This window comes from Cupressus sempervirens, chromosome 5 (genome assembly GCF_028749045.1).
Source record: "Cupressus sempervirens isolate cs-2001-9-10 chromosome 5, ASM2874904v1, whole genome shotgun sequence".
Taxonomy (NCBI): Eukaryota; Viridiplantae; Streptophyta; class Pinopsida; order Cupressales; family Cupressaceae; genus Cupressus; species Cupressus sempervirens.
Genome location: NC_143122.1, coordinates 1,023,914,528 through 1,023,935,670, shown reverse-complemented (window position 1 = coordinate 1,023,935,670; position 21,143 = coordinate 1,023,914,528). Strand labels below are relative to the sequence as shown.

The window sequence follows — 21,143 nt, the reverse complement described above, 5'->3', positions numbered from 1 at the left end:
CCATATGTTCAAGCTGGATGACTGTTGAATTTTGGGAAATAGATTTATTCGTCAACATGTTACAAGGCACAAACCCAAAGAGGTATTTCTCCCAGCATCTTAAATTCATGAATACAGATGCTTTTGATATGAAGGGGTGAAGAGTGATGGTCAACACAGCAAGGAGCCATTATAGCATTATAACTACATCAAGCTGAATTAAAAACTTTGATAATGTAAGAAGAGACTTGTATTCCAAATACCTTTCTGAATGCTTGAATCAAGCGAAATTCCACAACTGAGCAGCCAAGTTGGCCACCAATGTCTGTAGTATGTACAATTTCGTACGTGACTTAAAATTACATTACAAGATAGGAACACAGAATTTTCTGTCGTATAATAGCAATTAGGAAAATTCAGTATCTGCTTGTCCATGCTGAGCTTCAAGGAGTTCTCTTCAGAATTTTGATGAATAATCCAATTAAAACAATCTTTTAATCACAAAATAATTTGATATCTTCTTGTCCATGCTAAGCTTAATTGCTGAACTTCAAGGAGTTCTCTTCAGAATTTTGAATTTTATTTAATGAATGATCCTATAGAATTAACTATCATTTAATTACAAAACAAGATCAAGAAGATGACTGCTTGAACCAATATGCATGAAGTCTATAATAGAGTTACTGTAGAGGAAACTGAAGCCAAATTTTCCATCAGTGTACTGCCAAAGCCTGCCTTCCTTGTTACTGATAGCAGAAACACTGATGCTATGTCCAAATCCAGCAGAATTGGAATTAATACAAAGGACTCGAGTAACTTCCACCTCCTCACAGAGAGTGCAATTGATATCGGTCTCAATGTCATTCATAGGCTTTATATGTGTCCGACAGTTGTATAATTCCTCCTCCTTGGATGAATAACTTAGACTAGTAGACGATGTAGAATCTGCTGTCCACGAAACTGAGTCATGGCCTGCAATATTTTGTAAATATCCCCCAACCCTTTTGCAGACTATTCCACCACACTCATTATATGATACAAGGATAAATTCCAGGCCTCTGGAATCAGAAATGCCCTGACAAAAAAGAGACATTTGGGAATTAGGCTTTAGCATGAAATGTCAACTGGTGAGGAACAAATTTGAAGTCGAGAACTCCTGCAACTAGCCCCTACACTTAACCAGTTTGCTTCCATTGACAGAGAGATATTTGACTCCAAAGGACAAAATATACCAGAAGCCTTAGAATTCGCAAGTTATCTTGCCTGCCAAAATATACTTTGTTGATGGATTTAATTCTAATTTTTGGACATTAAAAGTGATGCACTTGGATTGGGTGTTCATATTTTGTTGAATCACATTTATTTCTGAAAACAATTGACATCTTCTTCAGCTAAACATGTACGTTGAACTACAAAATTGTCATTGAACTCACTCAACTTGTATACAGATTGCATCCACTCGATAAGAAAGAAAATATACAGCTTCAAAACCATGGAAATAAATAGCATTTGATAGTTTTATTAAGATCTATACATGTATTCACTTTTAATCAGGTATCGAATCTCACACCACTGTTAAGAAAACAAAACCATGAATGAAACAAGGACCAAACATGAACCAGGCCTAAAAAACCAAAACCGTGAATTGCTATCGATAGAGATACTGCAATTAACTGAACACCCTACGAAATGAGGCAGTTGAGATATGAATGCTCTAAGCATTGAACTTCATATGTTTGTTGATTGGACTTACAGACTGATAATTTCAACAGTTTAATACGTATCTTTTATACATTTTAATATGTTAGGAACATATTGTGTCAGGATTGTGCCATTTTCAACCAGAATAATCCTCTGTTTCCAGATTTTCATATTTATTCCCTTACTAATATTTATTATTAGCATATTCTTCCCATAGTCTGCAAACTCTTTGAGTACTCTTGAAGTTGCCGAGTACTGGAATTGTTTTAGTGGACGAGTTTTAAAATTTTAACTCTTGCATTTATATAGGCATGTGGAAATAATGGGTAAAAATGCCAACACAGGAAAAATACTGGTTAAAACACTGTTTTCACATGTTTTTGCTATAAAACCATGCATTTCCTCTGTCAAGATGTTAATTTTTAATTTTATACATTTTGTATTTGAATTTTACCAAAAAAAAAGTTTCTTCAAAGAAACTTTTATTTTTAGTACTTTCTAAGCTTTATCTTATGCTTCTGGAACTTGATTGTGTACATTTTTTTTAGTCAAATTCCAGAAGCATCAGATAAATCATTATGGATTGTGAAAACCTGCTAGCACTTATTTTCTAAGTTACCGAGTTTTTGCAATGTTAATGTTAGGTATTTGATGAGTCTTTGCCGACTTGAAAATTTTAAGCTTGCTAAATACTCTCGAGTCTGAGTCTGAAAACTATGATTCTTCCCTTACTAATATTATTATTGATTTATTCTTCACTCTCCTCCACAATTTGCTATTGCATTATCAATACACTTGCCAAATTTAAAATAACAATGTCTTCAAATGTGTCTTAGTGCTGATATTATTCATATTGTTTTACATGGGGTGAATATGTTTTCCTACTAGTTTGGTATATGCTGAGTGGTGTTGGAGCCTACGTCTAGTTTCTTACTTTATGCCCATGTTTAAAACTTAAATCCAATTTATTAGTGTCATCCCAATTGTTTCTCATTTGGAATTATAATTTGCCTAAACCAGGTCAAAAGAAGAAAATTATATCTGTGTTAAGTTGGTGAATACTACAAAATCTAAAAGCTTGTGAAATGTTACTGTTATATATGCTTAGAAATCTGCTAGAACAGTTCAGACAGTGACTATTTTTAAAATAGTTTTAAAGTGTTACTGCTATTTTTAGTATGTTTGGATTTAAGCACATATGAATCTAGCAGTCAACCCAAGCTCCAAGAATTGCATAAACAACCCTGAGAGTCAGCTAAAAAAATCACACCCAAACAGCAAGATACAACTTTCAAACAAAAGTCCTAGAAAAAAATTAAAATGTAGCTTTTAAGGTTCACATGATGGAATGGGGGTCTCAAAATGGTGAAATTGATATTTGTAATTTATGGGAAATAGGGCTCTCCAAAATATTCATTTCTCAAAAAAGGCATTTCAATTGGGTGACTGAATCAAAAGTTGAGACTTAAAGAAGTTGTGCTAATTTATACATTTATAGTTGTGAATTTTAAATGCTCATAAAAGAAGAATAAAAGGTGGTAAGTTCATATTTAAAAGCAGGATGAAATTAAAAGATTCCCAATACTGTGATGTTCTGAGTTTTCCATAAAAATGTAAAAGTTGGCATAATCTTTTGAAATGTGTATTTATATAAAGTAAAATTACCTTCATTTGTAAGGATTGGGCAAGTTTTGAGAGGATAAGCTTGTGAAGAGAACTTAGATCAGAGTTCATTATTTTCTTTTTGAAGAGTGAAAGAGATCTTAAATTTTGTTTCAGCACGTTTTTGTAATGAATTGGCATTGATAGAATGATATGAATAAAAACTTTTGAATATAATCTGTTTTGCTATATTGCACGTTCTTGAGAAAAGGAATAATTCAGATTTTCAGGTCGAGTTAGAACGTTTCTAAGAAAAACAATAAAGCTGTTGTCATGTCCCCCATGATAGGATAAATCAAGTTTTGAAGGAACCCTTAATCCCTTTACAAACAGATTTTATATGGGATCTAGAACCCAAAAACAGCCAGCTGCCGAAAAAAGGCATTAAACAACAGCAGCCCTAGCAACAGCAGAACATCAGCAGGTTTAAAGATGAAAACAAGAGAATACCCCAGCTGTAAAAACAAAAGACTGAAGCCACACAATACTACATAGGCTTTTGAAAGGCTCCATCGACCTCAGGAAGGTTTCGACACGCTCTCTCAACCTGAAAACTGGTTTTACATGGATCCCATAACGAAAAACAGAGTCTTCCATAAGACAGCCAAGGCCCCGAAAGCCAAATGTTAAACTCGCATACAAGGGGTTTTGAAAGGCTTCCCCAACCTTCAACAAGAAGCATATACTCCTAAGAACTTCACCTGTACCAAAACACTCCACCTCAATAGAATCCAGCACAAGAGCAAGCAAACCAAGGAGCAGCCATGTCTTCTTAGCCACACGGAACTCCACCTCTATAGGAGCTCTACCCACATCAATAGCAGGTGCAACTAAGACAGGCGAAACCAGCAAATAAGAGGTGGCCCAGTACAGTGAAAGGGAAGAAGGGAGAAGCACATCAATGCACAACCATTTAAAACAATAGCAACCAAACTTCACCACAACCATTGCAGCCAAAAGCCAGCCACCATCTGCACCAGAGAGAGACAGCAGAGCATAAGGAGCCCAACCATGAGAGAGAAAGAAGATGGGTGCAAGCACATCAAAATCTATCCTCTTAACACACACCATTCCACACCCAACACTACAAAAGCCAAGAACCAAATAACACCTGCAAATTAATAAATTAATGATATATGATTAATTTAAATTGGGCCCAATAATTTTAAATTTAAAGGGCAACTTAACAATATTAATCTAATTAAAACACAATGTGTTTTTGAGTGCTGGTATTAAATATAAAAGTATTTGTAGACTTACAACAAATGAAGACAAAATTTATTAGAAGTATCTTTTAAATACATTAAGAAAAATTTAGGACACAAGGGCCCAATTCATGAAATTATAAGCAAAAATGAATAAGATGTGAGAAAAGAGACATCTTATTGGTAACAAAGACATTGTTCTCACTAGCCTGTGGGAACTGTTGTGGTGCAGATTCATGGGCAAGAACGAAGGGAAAAGCTAGAAGCAAGAAGTTTTTTTTTATACATGAGGAGTATCCCTGCGACCTAGAGCAGCAACCAGCAGCCCATATCTTTGGTACCTGTGCGAGTTAGCCTGAGACTAGTCCTTCCCGGGTGAAATTAATTTAAATTGGGCCCAATAATTTTAAATTTAAAGGGCAACTTAACAATATTAATCTAATTAAAACACAATGTGTTTTTGAGTGCTGGTATTAAAAATAAAAGTATTTTTAGACTTGCCATAAATGAAAACAAAATTTATTAGAAGTATCTTTTAAATACATTAAGAGAAATTTACGACACAAGGGCCCAATTCATGAAATTATAAGCAAAAATCAATAAGATGTGAGAAGAGAGACATCTTAATGGTAAGAAAGACAGTGTTCTCACTAGCCTGTGGGAACTGTGGTGGTGCAGATTCATGGGCAAGAACGAAGGAAAAAGCTAAAAGCGAGAAGTTTTTCTTATACATGAGGGGTATCCCTGCGACCTAGAGCAGCGACCGGCAGCCCATATCTGTCATGTCTTCTATTTTGAGTAAATCAATTTAATTATAAATTACAATATAATTTATTACTAAATTAAATATAATATAATAAGAAAGAGAATATAATAACATTATAAATAAATTAAATAAATAATGATAAATATTAATGCATAAATCTATTATGAATATGACATCATAATATGTATAAGATAACTATTTTATAAATATATTAATATTAATATAAATAATAATTGTAAAAGTAAATATGAAATTAGATAAATTATAACTAAATATAATATATATTATAACTAGATAAGTTTTAGATGTAAACTTAATTAAAACATATCTATTAAATTCTAAGGATGTGACCATTCAAGAATAGACCATGAAAGAGATATACAATGGGTATCAATAATGAATAGAAGGGACTATCAGGGATATATTTTTACTACCTTACCCTTATAAATCATTTTGATACTACCTTACCCTTATAAATCATTTTGATAGCAACGAATGGACGGAGATAACCAGGAGAGAACAAGGGCAAATCTGAGTGATCAAACGTTCAGGAATTGTATCGACAGGCATCTTTACTCATCCCCAAACAAGGCAGCCATCTACAATTACCACGAGAAGGTAGTAGACCCGCTGGGGATCGTTCAGGGAAAGAACAAACTAACGTCCATTCAAGGGAAGATGATCTAACAGGAAACAAGACGATATCCTCAGACCACAGATCAATCATGTAGGAGAAGAATATATAATCACAGGCGTCAAGGATAACCAATGATCGAAAAAGAGGAGAAAGAAGCGCCCAAGGTTGCAAGCACGTCAATAATAGCCTCACATAGACGAACGAATGGAAGGAGAAAAATATACAGGTGACATATGAGGATATTCAGAATAAAAGAGATGGAAAAAGCGGTATTTATCAAACAGAAATAAGTATCGATAGCTTTGGATAATAAGATGGTGGTAGTAAATTATATACCGAGTTTTTACAGACAGCGTTAGTCTCCAGCTCACACAACATTCACGTATGATTCAATAGCAAGGAGACATGACTTCAATAAGGAGGGAGAGACGTATATGGAGACTAAGTCGATATTAAAGCCTTTGGGATAGGGAGTCAACGAAAGAGACTCAATGGGATAAACCTTGACATTGTACACAGAAATAAGCAAATCAAATCAGAATATGGAGTCTACAGCAGTGACAGAAATAAATAAATATATATATATATATATATATATATATCTTCATACTTGGAGAACATATGGACAAAGAAGATCAATGGAAATATATAATTTAAACAAACCTAAATCAGTAATATCTTACCCAGCCAAGTCAGGAATAGAACATCGAACACAGTTACAGTTAGTAGATTCCAAAAGTGATCACGTCAGACATGAACAGTAAGAATCCATAACTCGCAACATTATGTCTGACTCAACATTTCATTACCCGATCATGGAAGGAAAAGATAAATCATCGAATCTAAACCATACTGTAACCTAGTCAGCAATAAAAGATAATACAGCCACCATATTAATAGCCTTGGATCAAAAACTCATTTCAACAACTATCATATCCACTTCAGCTATCTATTCACAAGAACATACCATTTCAAATACATAAGACCTACCTGATAGAAAGAGATTATAACTAGACATATCTAGCTAGTAAAGAATCAAAGGATTATGAAGAATAATAGATGCTCTCCATAATATATATTTTTTCAGTAAAGATTACAGCAAGAATATCCCATCTATTGTATACCCAATAACATTATAGAAGATGATAAACATATATGCTCATAATTGGGGCAACAAACATTCTCTCACCTTTAGAAAATTACGACAAAGAAGGATGGTATAACTCCTGGAATATATCAAGCAAATATCATTTTACTGATCAGTCTTACAGGTCATCTAATGTAAGGAACATTGTTGCATGGAAAATAGCCAGTCAAGTCGTATGGTATAACTCCTGGAATATATCAAGCAAAAATCATTTTACTGATCAGTCTTACAGGTCATCTAATGTAAGGAACATTGTTGCATGGAAAATAGCCAGTCATATTGACCATGTTATTCATCACATAGTACAAATCACAAGGTTAACAAGGATAAGAATGTGAAATTGAGGAAATTTATTTGAGCCCCAAACTGGGGACATTACAATATCTTTGGTACCTGTGCGAGTTAGCCTGAGACTAGTCCTTCCAGGGTGAAATCAGATGTCCCACCTCTTAAACCTGTGAGAGATTCAAACCCAAGACTATGGGTAAAAATCCACAACCTCAAGCAAGAAAGCAAGAAGTTATTAGGGAAAACAAAGAATCTCAATCCTTTATGAGAGGATCTATGGCAGAGATAGCTCGAGTTCTAATGGGAGTGAATAAATAATGTAATGCGGCTAGATCCAATCAGCATTGTGACAAAAGAAGTAACTTAGCTGATTTTAAGATTTCAAACAACCCACCTACTAAGACATTACAGGCCAATTTTTTGCAAAGGAAAGAAGATCCAGAGCAGCAGCAATTACCATTTCTCCCAAAAGATGAAATGGCAATGTATTATGCCCAAGTCAAGCGATTTGTAATGATTTATCTTTTGATGAATTAAAGGCGAAAAGGAGCCTAAAAAGAGGAAGGAGATGGTGATGGAAAAAAGGTAAGAATCAAAACAAAAAATTGTTTAAACGGAGATTAATGAGCATAAGTCCAAGAAGAACAGTCAAAACAAGAGCCAACTTTTGATGAAGTCAAGGCACAAAGCCCTTTACTTGTTATATGTGAAGAATTCAAGAGGGCACATCAATATGCGTTATCCTTTGAATCTCCAGGGGTGAGCAATTGGCTGATTTTCAAAGTAAGAGTGAGGATGGACATGCTTTTGACAGAAAGATTTTGAGTCACAAGGATAGAAGTAGCTGGCAGACGGCAGAACAGACATCGTGCAGCAAAATGAACCTTAACGAGTAGCAGGGACAAAATCTGAGGCACAGATTTGGTCAGTTTACAAATCTTCAATTTTAAAACGGTAGAACCCACAAAATAAATCCAACTTGGCCTTTTGAAAACCCAGACATAATTTTTTGTGGAAAAAATTATAAAACAAATGCAGAATTCTTTTAAGGAGAGATATTATAAAAAATACATTGATGGAACTCTAAAATTTTGGCAAATTTAGTCTCAAAAACCATGCCAGAGGAAGAATCATCATCGAATGAGGAGGTGACCACATAAATAGAAGAGAAAGCTGTTTGTGCAAGCATACTGTGTCTTCTGCCAAAAGACTGACAGATATCTTTATCAACCGAAAGATAATTTAAGAGGTGAGTAAACATATAAATTGGGCTGATGTGAAAGTTAGAATCATGGTCCATTTCCTTGAACTACCACATCCTCTTCTAAAGCTGAGAGTTATTCAAATAAGCCACATCAATGAAAAACATGAACAGAGGCAATAGAAAACTCAACAGAGGTAAATTTTATGGCAAATATAAAAATGATTGCAGACTATAGTAATACAGAGATCACAATAAATCCTTTTATTGTAGTTTGGAAGAACATATACATTATTGTGTTTTATCATGAAGCACAGAAGTATATTGATGAATTTTTATCTATGTCGATTATGGAAGACTCAGAGTTATCCTCATCCTTCAAGGAAGAGCAGTATAATGCAACTTCTCATGCCAGAAAATAGAAGACACCAAAGTCTGTTGGGAATCACCTCAAAAGGTAGCAATGCTTAAGGGTTGTGACTCTTTCAAAGGATGGTAATTATGAAAGGTTGACTCCCTCAAAAGGCATAAATGACGAAGGGTTATGACCCTTCAAGAGTAATTGTGAAAGATTGTGACCATTGCAAAGGGCAGACAATTTGGGGAATAATATATTATTCTCAAAGGGAACAATGAGAAGTGGTGACCCAATTCTTATGAAAGCTATTGAACCCTTTCACCAATAAAGCATAAAGGAGAGTTCATTCCAATCATCACTTATGAATCCATCATCACTCATCCCTCAAGAAATGTAATGTCCCTAAATTTAACAAAGCGACTTAATTAAATTAATTGATATAAGTGATCCCAAATTTTAATAATATCCTACATACCATTTTATTTAGTTATAAAATGAAAGTAATAAATTAGTTATGTTGGCCTACTTATAACCCTTCGAGATACTTCTTGGAGCTCTTTATAAGGACACGGAGTCTATTTGTCTTGTGTATTTGCAATTCCGGTTGGAATTCAGTTTGTATACAGTTTCAAAGGTGCAAGACCCTCCCTATTCAGTAATCGCAGTTCAGTGGCTCACAGCTACCCTATCTTACATTGGAAATATCATCTCAGATATTTTGCCTTGTACTTTAATGCCAAATTTGTGAAGTCTCCCTTTGGAGACAAATTTGTATTGTTGAATTTCATCAGAAATATATCTCAAATCTAGAAGTACAATATCTGATTGGCAGTCATTCGTTCTTGCATCGATAATATTGTTTAATATAGCAAGTTTAACTAAGCACAACTCTGGAATCAGAGGAAGTTTGTTCGTGCAGTAGAGTTGAGCTGCGTGCTCACTTGGATGTAAGGTAACTAGTCTGTACAATGGAGGTAGACTGTGCAGGTGGTGTGTACAGCGGGAGCAGTGTGCAACATGCAAGTGTGTGTGGTACAGTGGAAGTGTGTCATCAAATACGATGGAAGTGTCCATGTCGTTGAGATGTGTCATTTGGTACATTACAGTGGTAGAGCCAAAATCCTACCAGCCTGCGGAATCCTTGAGATGACTACAAAAATGGAAGAAAGCCATAATGAAATTGTTACTAGACCAGGTGGTATAAGTTATAACAAATATCAAAAGAGGAAGAATCTTCTAATATTTCAAGAATATATAGTTCTAACAAGGAAAAGTATACCTATGCATGAGGAGGTTATTAGAATGTAGTGCCTCTCATGTTTGCAGTTTGTACCTTGTTTATTTTGATTCGAAAGATACTTGATACTCTTACTTTTCTTATTATATGTACTTTGGGATGACCTGAGTGTCGGATGTTATACTTTGATTTGAGTATCATAGATGCTATACTGCTATGCTGTTCAGTTTATCATATTGCATGTTGATGTCATTTTGAGATGACAATAGATCTGCGATGATCTCTGGTTATTTGGTATTTTGGACTTATCTCTAACTCTGTTATGTGATGGATTCTATGCAATGGATATTTACTTCATTCTTGTTTCATTATGCTTTATGCGAACATGAGTGGTGTAATGGATTATATCAATATAATTGAATAAATGGTTAAACTAGTTATTTAATGCATTTATTGCTTCAGCTATGTTATTGTATGCAATTGCACTTGATCGTGTGTTTTAGTGTGTAGGATTTATATCCATGGTAATGGCACATGGAGTTAGTGATTTAGCTATCCATATTTTGTTAATGTCATCCATGTATGGTCGACGTATCATTATTTTAATTGTTTAATTAAAACTTTCGGTGATTATTAAATCTGAACTCATTTGCATTATGTGACTAGACCAGAGAGCGTGTCTGTGCATTTTAAAGGTTCACATTATCACGAAAGTTGTTAAAGAAAATTTTGTGATTTTGGGTTTTCAGGCTTCAAATTTTATTGAATTTAATTTCTGACAACTTTGCCTTAGATGAATTCCTATTAATAGGAATAACCTGTTTTCATTTGGGTCGATTCGAAGTCTAGCTAGTCTAACTGGCTATTTTCCCTAATCAATTATTCAATCGAAAAGTGAATAAGTATTGAAAGAGGAATTTAATTCCTCACTTCTCACTTTTGCAAAATACAAAAGTGAGCTTTTTTGAGAATCCTCTTCTGGAGGATCACGTTTCTATTCATTGTGAGAGCTTCGAGTGTGAGATCTTCGCGAGATCAGTCCCATTAGATCCAGCTCGGGGAGACTTTGTTTTGCCGCAGTTTTTGGCAGTTTTCGTAGGATTATTATTTTATCAGATTGATTTCCGTTTCTGCCTCTTTTGCTGTCAGGTAAGGCTCTCCCGTTTTCTTGTTTCAGCTCAGTTTCTAAATCTATTTTTGGTAGTTGTTTGTCTAGAGGTTGAGAACTAGTGTTCCCCTTTGTTTCTGTTTGTTGGTTTTGCACGGTTGGTTGGGTATGAACATTTTCCCACTTTTTGGGATGAGGGTTTGGGGTTTCGTACCATTATGCTAGTGGTTTTAGCATACAGTATCCGAACCCAAATTTTATTGGATTTTCGAGGCTTTTGTGCCCAAAGACTAAATGGGTTTTAATTTCAAAGTTTTCCAATTTTTGGGGTTTTTACCTCGTTTTGTGTGCCGCCCTATTTTCTCAGATTTTCTTGGCATCAATTTGGTTGTGGACCTAGATCATCCATTTGGATGTTAGTGCGACCATTGTTGCACTTTTGTTGTTGCATTGGGATGCATGTCGCATTCGTCCTCTCAAGTCTGTTTTCGGTTGAGTGTATTTCTGCATTGTGTTCTCATCCAGTCCTTGAGTTATGATCTTCGTGATGGTGGTGCGCCACATGCAAGTACGTACACATACATTTGTCGGGTGACTTGCGAGGCTCGATCTTCTGTGGACTTGCCAGAAGTTATGATCATGTGAGGTTGGGTTGGGAATATGCATGCCTATGGGCACTCATCATTGGATGAGCATGGGTAGGGTAGGGTAGCATATGGAGGGGGCTTCTATCTCGCAACCTGGTGACTAGTTTCCGTTGGTTGGCAGAGGGAGTTTTAAGTAAGTGATAACTAAATAAAATATTGGGTGGAAATAAAATTTAAGATAATAAAATGTTTAGTGCGAGAGCCTTCCGTTAGGGAGTTGAGCCGCACAATCCAAGCTTGGGCTTTTCGATGCGAAGCAACTCTCCATGATGTCAACCCCTACATAGTAGACCATTGAGTGTCTGATCATGACCTGTACTTTATGCATTGTCTCTGATCTTGGTTTCAGTCATCATAGTGTTTGGCATGAGTGTTAGCCATGGACGTTTGTTTTATGTGTGTTTGTGGTTGGATCATTATCTCCATCAACACGACGGGAGTGGACCTACGTGTTTCACGTGGTTGGAAGGCACAGCTACCCATACCACTAATAGGGAACGATGTACAAAGACGATCTACTTTCTCAATGCAACCATTGCTAGATGTTTTCACTTGGTACTTCGGGTTCCAAAGTATGCTTTCTTGTGATTTATGCTTTCATTGAAATGCTTTTATATCACGTTTAGATGATGTTAGTTGATTGACGAATTCCCTTATTATGATGTTTAGCATATGATGTACGATGTTATCTGCTTGATTGGAGTATCTAATGCTTTTGTTTTAGCATGTTAGATTTCTTGTTCTTATGGTGTCATTACACTTTAGTAGTGATGTCCTTATAAGACAACTCCAACTATCTAGTTGGCAGTTTGGGATGTTATGCGCAGGGGATGGCTAGGACCTTCAAGGTCTCATGATGCTATTATGGTTGCGTGGAACCGCACACTTAGTTTGGTTGTTCAGTTCATTGCGATGTTACCTTTTGTACTTTCCTTTCACTACTATGTTTAAATGTTTAGATTCAGTTTCCAGCTTTCCGTCTTTCGGTTATTTGATCAAGTGTCTTTCCTCGATATGTGGATCCGGTACTCCCCAGTGTGGAGGAACTTTATTTCTTAGCTTTTACCTTTTTGTCTTCTGGCATGTTGTTTTGGATTCTCACGCAAAATTGTACTTTCTCGTGCGAGAATGCAAAAGCTCGTGTGGTGTATTGGGTTTTCTCATGTGACCTTTGTCACTTTCTCGCACGAAAGCCTACACCAGTGTTGAGGTACTTTGGTTGCTGGGCCAAGTATGTCCTTGCACCCCTTGATGCATTTCCTCGTGCGAAAGGTAGATCATCGTGGGTCGTGCTGCACTTCCTTGGGCGAGATTCTGTCAGTCTGTTGTCCTCACACGGAAAACAGGGGGTATCCCCGCTAGTTTTCGGGAAACACATTGAAATGTCCCTTTTCTGACTTTACATGATATTCAAGCCTCTAATCAGATCTTTAAGATCAAACAACCAATCTTTCAAAGATCCACCAATTTCTCAATAAACCCCAAATCGGGTATGCCGGAAATAGTGCCAAAAACTTCACAACATCACATATTATTAGTAAATCTGAAAGTGGACATTTTTATAGAAATTTCAGCAACATAACAACGTACAAAATGACATTTTCAGATCTATATAACATTTACACAACAGCTCCCAAACAGAGGATAAAAACAATGCTCATCGGGCTCCCGAAAACAACATAGAATAGCCCGGAAACACCACAAAAACACTAATAATCTATCACAGAAGTATAATCATGACCAAATACATATATTCAGCTCTATTTTAACATTTAAAGTCTGAAATACAGCAGCAACCCAAACTGATATGAAATACTCAACCGGAAACACCAAACTCTTACAAAAAACACACCCGAAAAACCACAAATCTGCACTGTTCAGCACAATGGCAAACTCTGCATGAGCATACACATGGAATGGCTTCAAACTCCCGTCTTTAGCCTTCCTGGAAACCTGCAAACTCCCGTTCTTGGGTCTCCTTCTCCACAGGTTTGGCAGCCTCTAAAGAATAACAAAGAAATGAGCAAAAATCAAGTTCTGGAATCAGCCCAAAATGCCTCCAAACTCCTTAAAAGAGGGCATAACCTTAGCTCACGTCCAAGAGGGGTTAATAAAACATATTTTAATAATAATTTTCATTTATTAGTCCATTAGCTTCCAAAGATTATCCCCTTTTTCCGAAACTTCACCTTTTTGAGCCTACCTACCTTAGAAAAGATTATTATTTTTAATTATTTGAAAAGGGGACATGACAAGTCCTCCCCTTCCAAATATTGCTTGTCCTCAAGCAATGGTTGAACAATAAACCAATCAATCCACCTGGATCCCAAATGTAGTCATGAACTATACTATTGTCAATTAACACAGGCTCCTGCAATATCCTCTACAATATAACCAAGAGGAATCTATAATCAAACTGACAATTACTGCTCAACCAAACTCCAAAGTCACAACTTCCACAGTCAGAAACCCACGAGACACAAACTCTTAGAACATCAAAACCCAAGTAAAGTGGGCTACCAACACAGTAAATACCATCAATGCATTCCACTGGCCTATACGGAATGTACAATCCAACTCTGCAACAATGGTGAATGCTCCCGAATGAAACTGTACCAAGTATGGAGAATCCACACACTATACAACACCTGCAGTCAACACAACTCTGTAGATCACCGACCACTGTCTCATAACCATAACTACCATGCACCCCTGATGGTGAAAAGCCATCACAAGATAAACAGCAAGAATTGGAACCCAAACCAAATTTTCCTGCCATCAACTCCTCAACACAAGGATCAAATGCTAACTGATGTACATACCTTGCAATATAATGTTGATAAAAAAAACCAACCTCAGTCAACAGCTCACCATGAACAAGTGATACAACCCACTATGACTGATCACCAACTAAGTCAGGAGATGTCATAGCCAAAGGAGTAGAATCAATAACAACACCCGCTGAAGCATCACTCTGAAACTCCTGCTCTAAGTCATGTATTATCAAGCTGTCAACTGTAGAACCTATCGCCATGTCGTGCCCATCACAACTCTCATCCTGAGGCGTTAAACTATCCCATAACTGATGATAAGCACTAGGAACCAAAGTACATCTCTGTATCATCATCTCATCAACATGGTCATCAAAGGTAAATTGATGAGCATACCTCACAATGTAATGCTAATAGAATGCGCCAATCTCAGTCAGTGGCTCAGACTGCAATCCAGATGTAACTAACTGCAATCGATCACTAACCAAGTTGGAACTAACTACTACCTCTAAAGACATCGCCAAGGGAGTAGTATTACTAGCAGGAACCATGCCAACTATCGGCTCACCAACATCACACATGGTCTTTGATACAACATCTCTAGTCTTCATGCCATTAGTGCTAGAGGTCACCACCATGTCAGGCATACCACAACAATCTACTGCAGCACCCAACTCAACTGAACCTGACTCTAGTGGGGATGAACCCGATATGCCAATGTTAGTATCAAGGATGGATGCATCCCCATCTCCACTATCTTTGACAATCTCGACCATGGACATCCTCGGATTATCAGACACCACAGCTTGTGACTATACAGAATCTAGTAAAGACTGTAGTTGCTCTAACTCCATGGTCACCTTAGCCAAATGAAACTGTGACTCCTTGAAAGCCAATTGTGTGCTCTTAAGAATCTCAAAAGTCACCTCAAGCTGCTCAGTAAGCTCACTCACCTCATCTTCCTTGGCCAACAATGCATCATATGTTGTACTGCCCCACTCCATAAGATAATCTCTGTCGTACCAACTGCATATAATCTTGTCTCAGAATCTGGATAGCTTCCCATAAAGAGTGGAACTCTGTCAAGGAAAGATAACAGCCTCCCTGCTAATCACTAGTAGGAGAACCCCATCCATAAACTGCTAACAATTGACGAGCAGCATCGAAATGTTGCCAAGCGATAGCAATGTCTCGTTCACTAACTCTCAATTGATTAGACACATGATGGCACTGGCTTGATTGTCTCCTACAAACCTTCTCTGATGCATTGTCTAAAGGAGTATCCTCAAAGTTACTAGTCTCTATATTATTACCATCCATACCTTGTGAATCAACTCTAAAGCTCATATCAACAAACGGAGTATCAAAAATTGTAGCACTGCTGTCCAACTCCTTTGTACCCAAGGAAACTAAGTCTTCAAAACTAACCACTGCATCCTCCTAGATGTCATCAATGCCAATATGATCTTGGGACTCATCTGTACATACTGCCAAATATGAAAGATCATCAACACATTCCAGCAAGTATGGTCGACTGGATATATGAACAAAGCCCAACACCGGTGTATAAAAACTAATACCAACATCGGACAAGCTGCTAGCACAAGAAAAGACAACACCATGCAATCTGCTAATCAAATCCATGATAGCACCCAAACAAACACTGCTACCAAAATGTGTTAAAGATCTCCAATCAACTGAATCCCAAATGCCAATATAACAATCTCGAGTCCATATCTGTAAACTAGAATCAGTTGGTAACTCAAGAAAAATCCTCACTTGAGTAATATGACCAATACCAACTAACTCCACATACCTGTCATGATGAGATAATGAAGTCACAATACTGTCTTTGTTCACTTTCAACTAGTTGGACAAATCGTGTGAAGTACTACCAGCCTCAACCTCATGTGACGAAGCATCTAACTGTGCCTGGTACTCTTTCTCAGCAAATTCATGAATGCTCAATGTCTGCTCATCTCTACCAGGTATCTCACCATCATGCACAACAACATCCTCATAATAATCATCTGAACCCACTACGTTGTAGTCACTACCTGTTGTAACTATACCATCCTGAATACCTGTGATATCACCCTTTCACGACCTGTATACAATTGTCTCAATTTGAGTATCAAGTTGACCATTACTATCAATCTGCGTAATATCCTTTCTCACTACCTCCTGTGGCGGAGTAGAATCTGAGACCTCTGCTTGGCTATAAGCTAGTTTCTCAAACTCCTCATGCAAGTTCTTGGTAATTGTGTCACCTGCCCTGTGAGAAAATCTGCCAAATAGAAATTTGATCAACTTATCCACCTTAGCTGGGTCGGACAACATGTCATTCATCTTATGGTGGTGCTCAACCAACTGTTCAAACATGTCATGGCTTATTTTTCTAAGTTTATCTCGAATGTCTAAATAACCATCCTTTCTATTGTTCTGACTCTGGATATCAATTGTCCAAGATCGTGTCCTCTGAGACTCTGTACTATACCTGTCCATTCTGGATAAAGTAGATGTAACCCCAATAGGTTATAACTTCTTCAAACACCAAGAAGTAACATGCAAATGATTAGAAGTAGCATGCAACCATAGATTTTGACATGCAGCTGATTAGAAGCAACATGCAACCACCAAATTCACCAAGAACTAACATGCAAATGATTAGAAGTAGCATGCAACCATAAATTTTGACATGCAGCTGATTAGAAGCAACATGCAACCATAAATTATGAAATGCAAGATCTGGGTAGTTGTCAAAACTGACATGCAAGATCTGGGTAGTTGTCAAAACTGACATGCAAACTTCTACAAACCCTCAGGCTGGCAAGATCATGGCTCTGATACCACTGAAATGTCCCTTTTCTGATTTTACATGATCTTTAAGATCAAACAACCAATCTTTCAAAGATCCACCAATTTCTCAATAAACCCCAAATCGGGTATTGCCGGAAATAGTGCCAAAAACTTCACAGCTTCACATATTATTAGTAAATCTGAAAGTGGACATTTTTATAGACATTTCAGCAACATAACAGCCTACAAAATGACATTTTCAAATCTGTATAACATTTACACAACAACTCCCAAACGGAGGATAAAAACAATGCTCATCGGGCTCCCGAAAACAACATAGAATAGCCCGAAAACACCACAAAAACACTAATAATCTATCACAGAAGTATAATCATGACCAAATACATATATTCAGCTCTATTTTAACATCTAAAGTCTGAAATACAGCAGCAACCCAAACTGATATGAAATACTCAACCGGAAACACCAAACTCTTACAAAAAACACACCCGAAAAACCACAAATCTGCACTGTTCAACACAAAGGCAAACTCTGCATGAGCATGCACATGGAATGGCTTCAAACTCCCGTCCTTAGCCTTCCTGGAAACCTGCAAACTCCCGTTCTTGGGTCTCCTCCACAAGTTTGGCAGCCTTTGAAGAATAACAAAGAAATGAGCAAAAATCAAGTTCTGCAATCAGCCCAAAATGCCTCCAAACTCCTTAAAAGAGGACATAACCCTAACTCACGTCCAAGAAGGGTTAATAAAACATATTTTAATAATAATTTTCATTTATTAGTCCATTAGCTTCCAAAGATTATCCCCTTTTTCCGAAACTTCACCTTTTTGGGCCTGCTTGCCTTAGAAAAGATTATTATTTTTAATTATTTGAAAAGGGGACATGACACACATTTTGGTGTTTTATGTACCCTTTGGGTTTGCTACTAAGTTGTCGATTCGGATTCGGGGACGGGTTCGGGTTCGGGGTTCGGTTCGTGGGTTCGGGCAATTTTTTTTTCCCCATTTGGGTTCGTGGGTGGGTTCGTTAGTGTGTATATATATATATATATGCAAAAAAAATATAAACTCATATAGTTGTAAAAGTAAAACTAAGTCATTCCATAGTATGAATATATCAATGTTACTTGATTATTGATCAATGCCAAATGTCAAAGATAAACATTAAATACTCACTCATTAATCTATGCTAATGTTGTAAATAAAATCATACATTGAATTACTAAAATGCAAAATGGAATTTCAAAACATAGACTACTTGATCAGATTGATAAATAATAAATTATGACTTAATAAAGTTTGAAACTGTGAAACATAGTGATAAATCATAAATGACTCAATGAGTCAATGACAAATGTTTAAACATAGTTTATCAAAGATGCAAATGCCCTTCAAGGGTCAAATGGGTCATCAAAATATGAGGGATCAATGGCTTCATCCTAATCTATATCATTGACATTTTCCACATCATTGGAACCCAAACCGGTTCCACTAGCCCCAGATGCAGCCACATCCTCCTCCTCCTCCTCCTCAACATCTAGCAAGGCAATTCTAGATATATCTTGGACAGTCATATCCAAGTTAGAAGTCTCAGGTAGTACATCCCACAACTTCTCTGGTCCCTTCTTATATCCTGGATCCTTGCGTGATAAGAGGCGTCAGTTGTTGTGAATAAATACCAAGTCCTCTGCTTTCTTTGAACCCAACCGGTTACGCTTCACTGAGTGGATAAAGGAGTATGTACTCCAATTCCGCTCAGCAGCAGAAGAGCTTGCAACCTAGAGAGACAACCAACAAATTTTAAAAAATTAGCTAAGTAATTTTACAATACAATAGGAATTTAAGAGTGCTAATTCGACAAGCTAAGTAGCCATAAGAAAAGGAAAAAAAACTTAAATACATACTTGTGACAAGATCTTAATGGCAAGAGGTTGGAGGTACATGTAACTTTACCCATGTAAGTACCACCATCCAATGGCATCCAATTTACTTTGGTCATTGATTGCATCAGGCTCTGCATTTTTGCTTGAGACAAAATCAACAAACTCTCTCCTAACATTTGATGCCACATCAGGATCACTAAAGAGCCTGTTAAGTGCCCTCTTATACCCAGCAGCAACTTCAGGATCTCTATATGGTGCCACTCTACCAGGAATCGCAAGTATCTCACTGCTATAATATCTAGGAGAAAGTGCATATGCCAAGAGGTGCAAAGGTGTAGTCATCTTGTTCCAACGATGTAGAACAATTTTCTCCACCTTAGTGTACAAGGTATCAGGATCCTGCTCTCTCCTCTGAATGACCTGGGATGTCAAATGATGTACATGTAAGTTATCTTGATGTAGTGTTAATAACTTAATTAAAATCAAAAATCAAAATCTCTCAATAAACAAGGATAAAGTATTGTATAAAAATTTAAACTTACTGATTTTATTCTTTCTAGCATAGAGTCCATGGCATCATATATGTTTCCCAAACAAGGCTCATCCGTGTCGACATACCGAAGCATAGACATGATGGGCTCGGTGAGTTCTAATGCATATTCCACCCTATTCCAAAAATTATCACTCAAGATCAAATCCTTTACAGTTTTGGCCTTTTCTGTATCAGCTTGCTTCCATCCACCCCATTTGTTGCTAATAACCATTTGACCCAATGCCTCTTTCACCCTCACAAGTCGTCTAAGGATGATTGTGTGTGAAGCAAACCTTGTTTCAGCAACCTATTACCATGTTAATTCAAATTGTAAGTTAATATGATAACACAAAAATTTAAGAATATGTATTAAATTTTGTAAAGTATGACACAAAAATTAATATGATAAATGAAGCTAAATAAAGTTGAAAATTTACCTTCAATAATTCCAAGCGGGAGAAAGTTCTGAAAATTGCTTGTGACATATGGTGGTTTGTCACAAACATTTGGATCTGCTCACCCTCCTCATACACATTTTTCATCCATTCAATTTGGCTGCCCATTGTTTTCATCACCAAGTTCAAGGTGTGGACAGTGCATGGTGTCCAAAAGATATGCTCATATCGTGCTTCTACCAAAGCACCTACAGCCTTACAAACTTTAGCATTGTCCGTTATTACTTGGACAACATTGTCAACTCCCACGGACTCTATGGATTCAATGGGAAGTTGGGCAATAAAATTTGCATCCTTTACTTGCCCTTCACAATCAACCGCTTTCAAAAACATTGCCCCCTTGGGGCAAACAGCAATCACATTTATTAATGGACGGTTTTTGCAATCTTTCCATCCATCAGAGACAATGCTCACCCCCATTTGGATCCAAGAATCTCTTATTGGTTTGAGGAGGTTTTCTACATTCTTTCTCTCCTTATGCAATATGGTGGTTCTCAACTTTTCATATCCAGGGGATTGGTAACCATGAGGTGCATCATTTATTGCTTTCACCATCTCTCTCCAATAAGGGGATCTCACTAGATTGAATGAAACACCATTTGTAATGAGGCAACGCCCAACCTTTATGTCAGCAATTTCTCTCTTGTCATTTTCAAATGCCGTATCTAATGGGCCTCTCTTGCGGGATGCGGGTGTTTCTATTTCATCTTCATCCATAGATGGGGTAGGTAGGAAGGGATGTGGTTTA

At 36.9% G+C, this 21,143-nt stretch overlaps 2 protein-coding genes and 1 long non-coding RNA gene across 3 annotated transcripts in view; all 3 read right to left on the bottom strand.

Moving 5' to 3' along the window:
* Window positions 1-206: 206 nt before the first annotated feature.
* LOC149559425 (F-box family protein) overlaps window positions 207-21,143 on the bottom strand; it is a 93,644-nt gene continuing 72,707 nt past the window's right edge. The window contains exon 2 of the mRNA XM_089833321.1: window positions 207-1,054. Within this exon, the coding sequence (XP_089689447.1) occupies window positions 599-1,054 (456 nt within the window). The 3' untranslated portion in view covers window positions 207-598. The remainder of the gene's footprint in view (window positions 1,055-21,143) is intronic.
* LOC149559427 (uncharacterized) lies at window positions 3,541-6,360 on the bottom strand. The gene is made up of 2 exons (XM_089833322.1): window positions 6,287-6,360; window positions 3,541-4,313 (listed from the first exon to the last, which is right to left on the bottom strand). The coding sequence occupies exon 2, from the start codon at window positions 4,288-4,290 to the stop codon at window positions 3,769-3,771; it is 522 nt and encodes a 173-aa protein (XP_089689448.1). The 5' UTR covers window positions 4,291-4,313; window positions 6,287-6,360; the 3' UTR covers window positions 3,541-3,768.
* Window positions 18,793-20,229, bottom strand: LOC149559426 (uncharacterized). The gene is made up of 2 exons (XR_016365149.1): window positions 19,430-20,229; window positions 18,793-19,303 (listed from the first exon to the last, which is right to left on the bottom strand). It is a non-coding gene; the product is annotated as an uncharacterized LOC149559426 (long non-coding RNA).

Excerpts from the sequence above, each read along its gene's own strand:
- LOC149559427 (XM_089833322.1), bottom strand. The coding sequence starts at position 4,290 with ATGGTTGTGGTGAAGTTTGGTTGCTATTGTTTTAAATGGTTGTGCATT.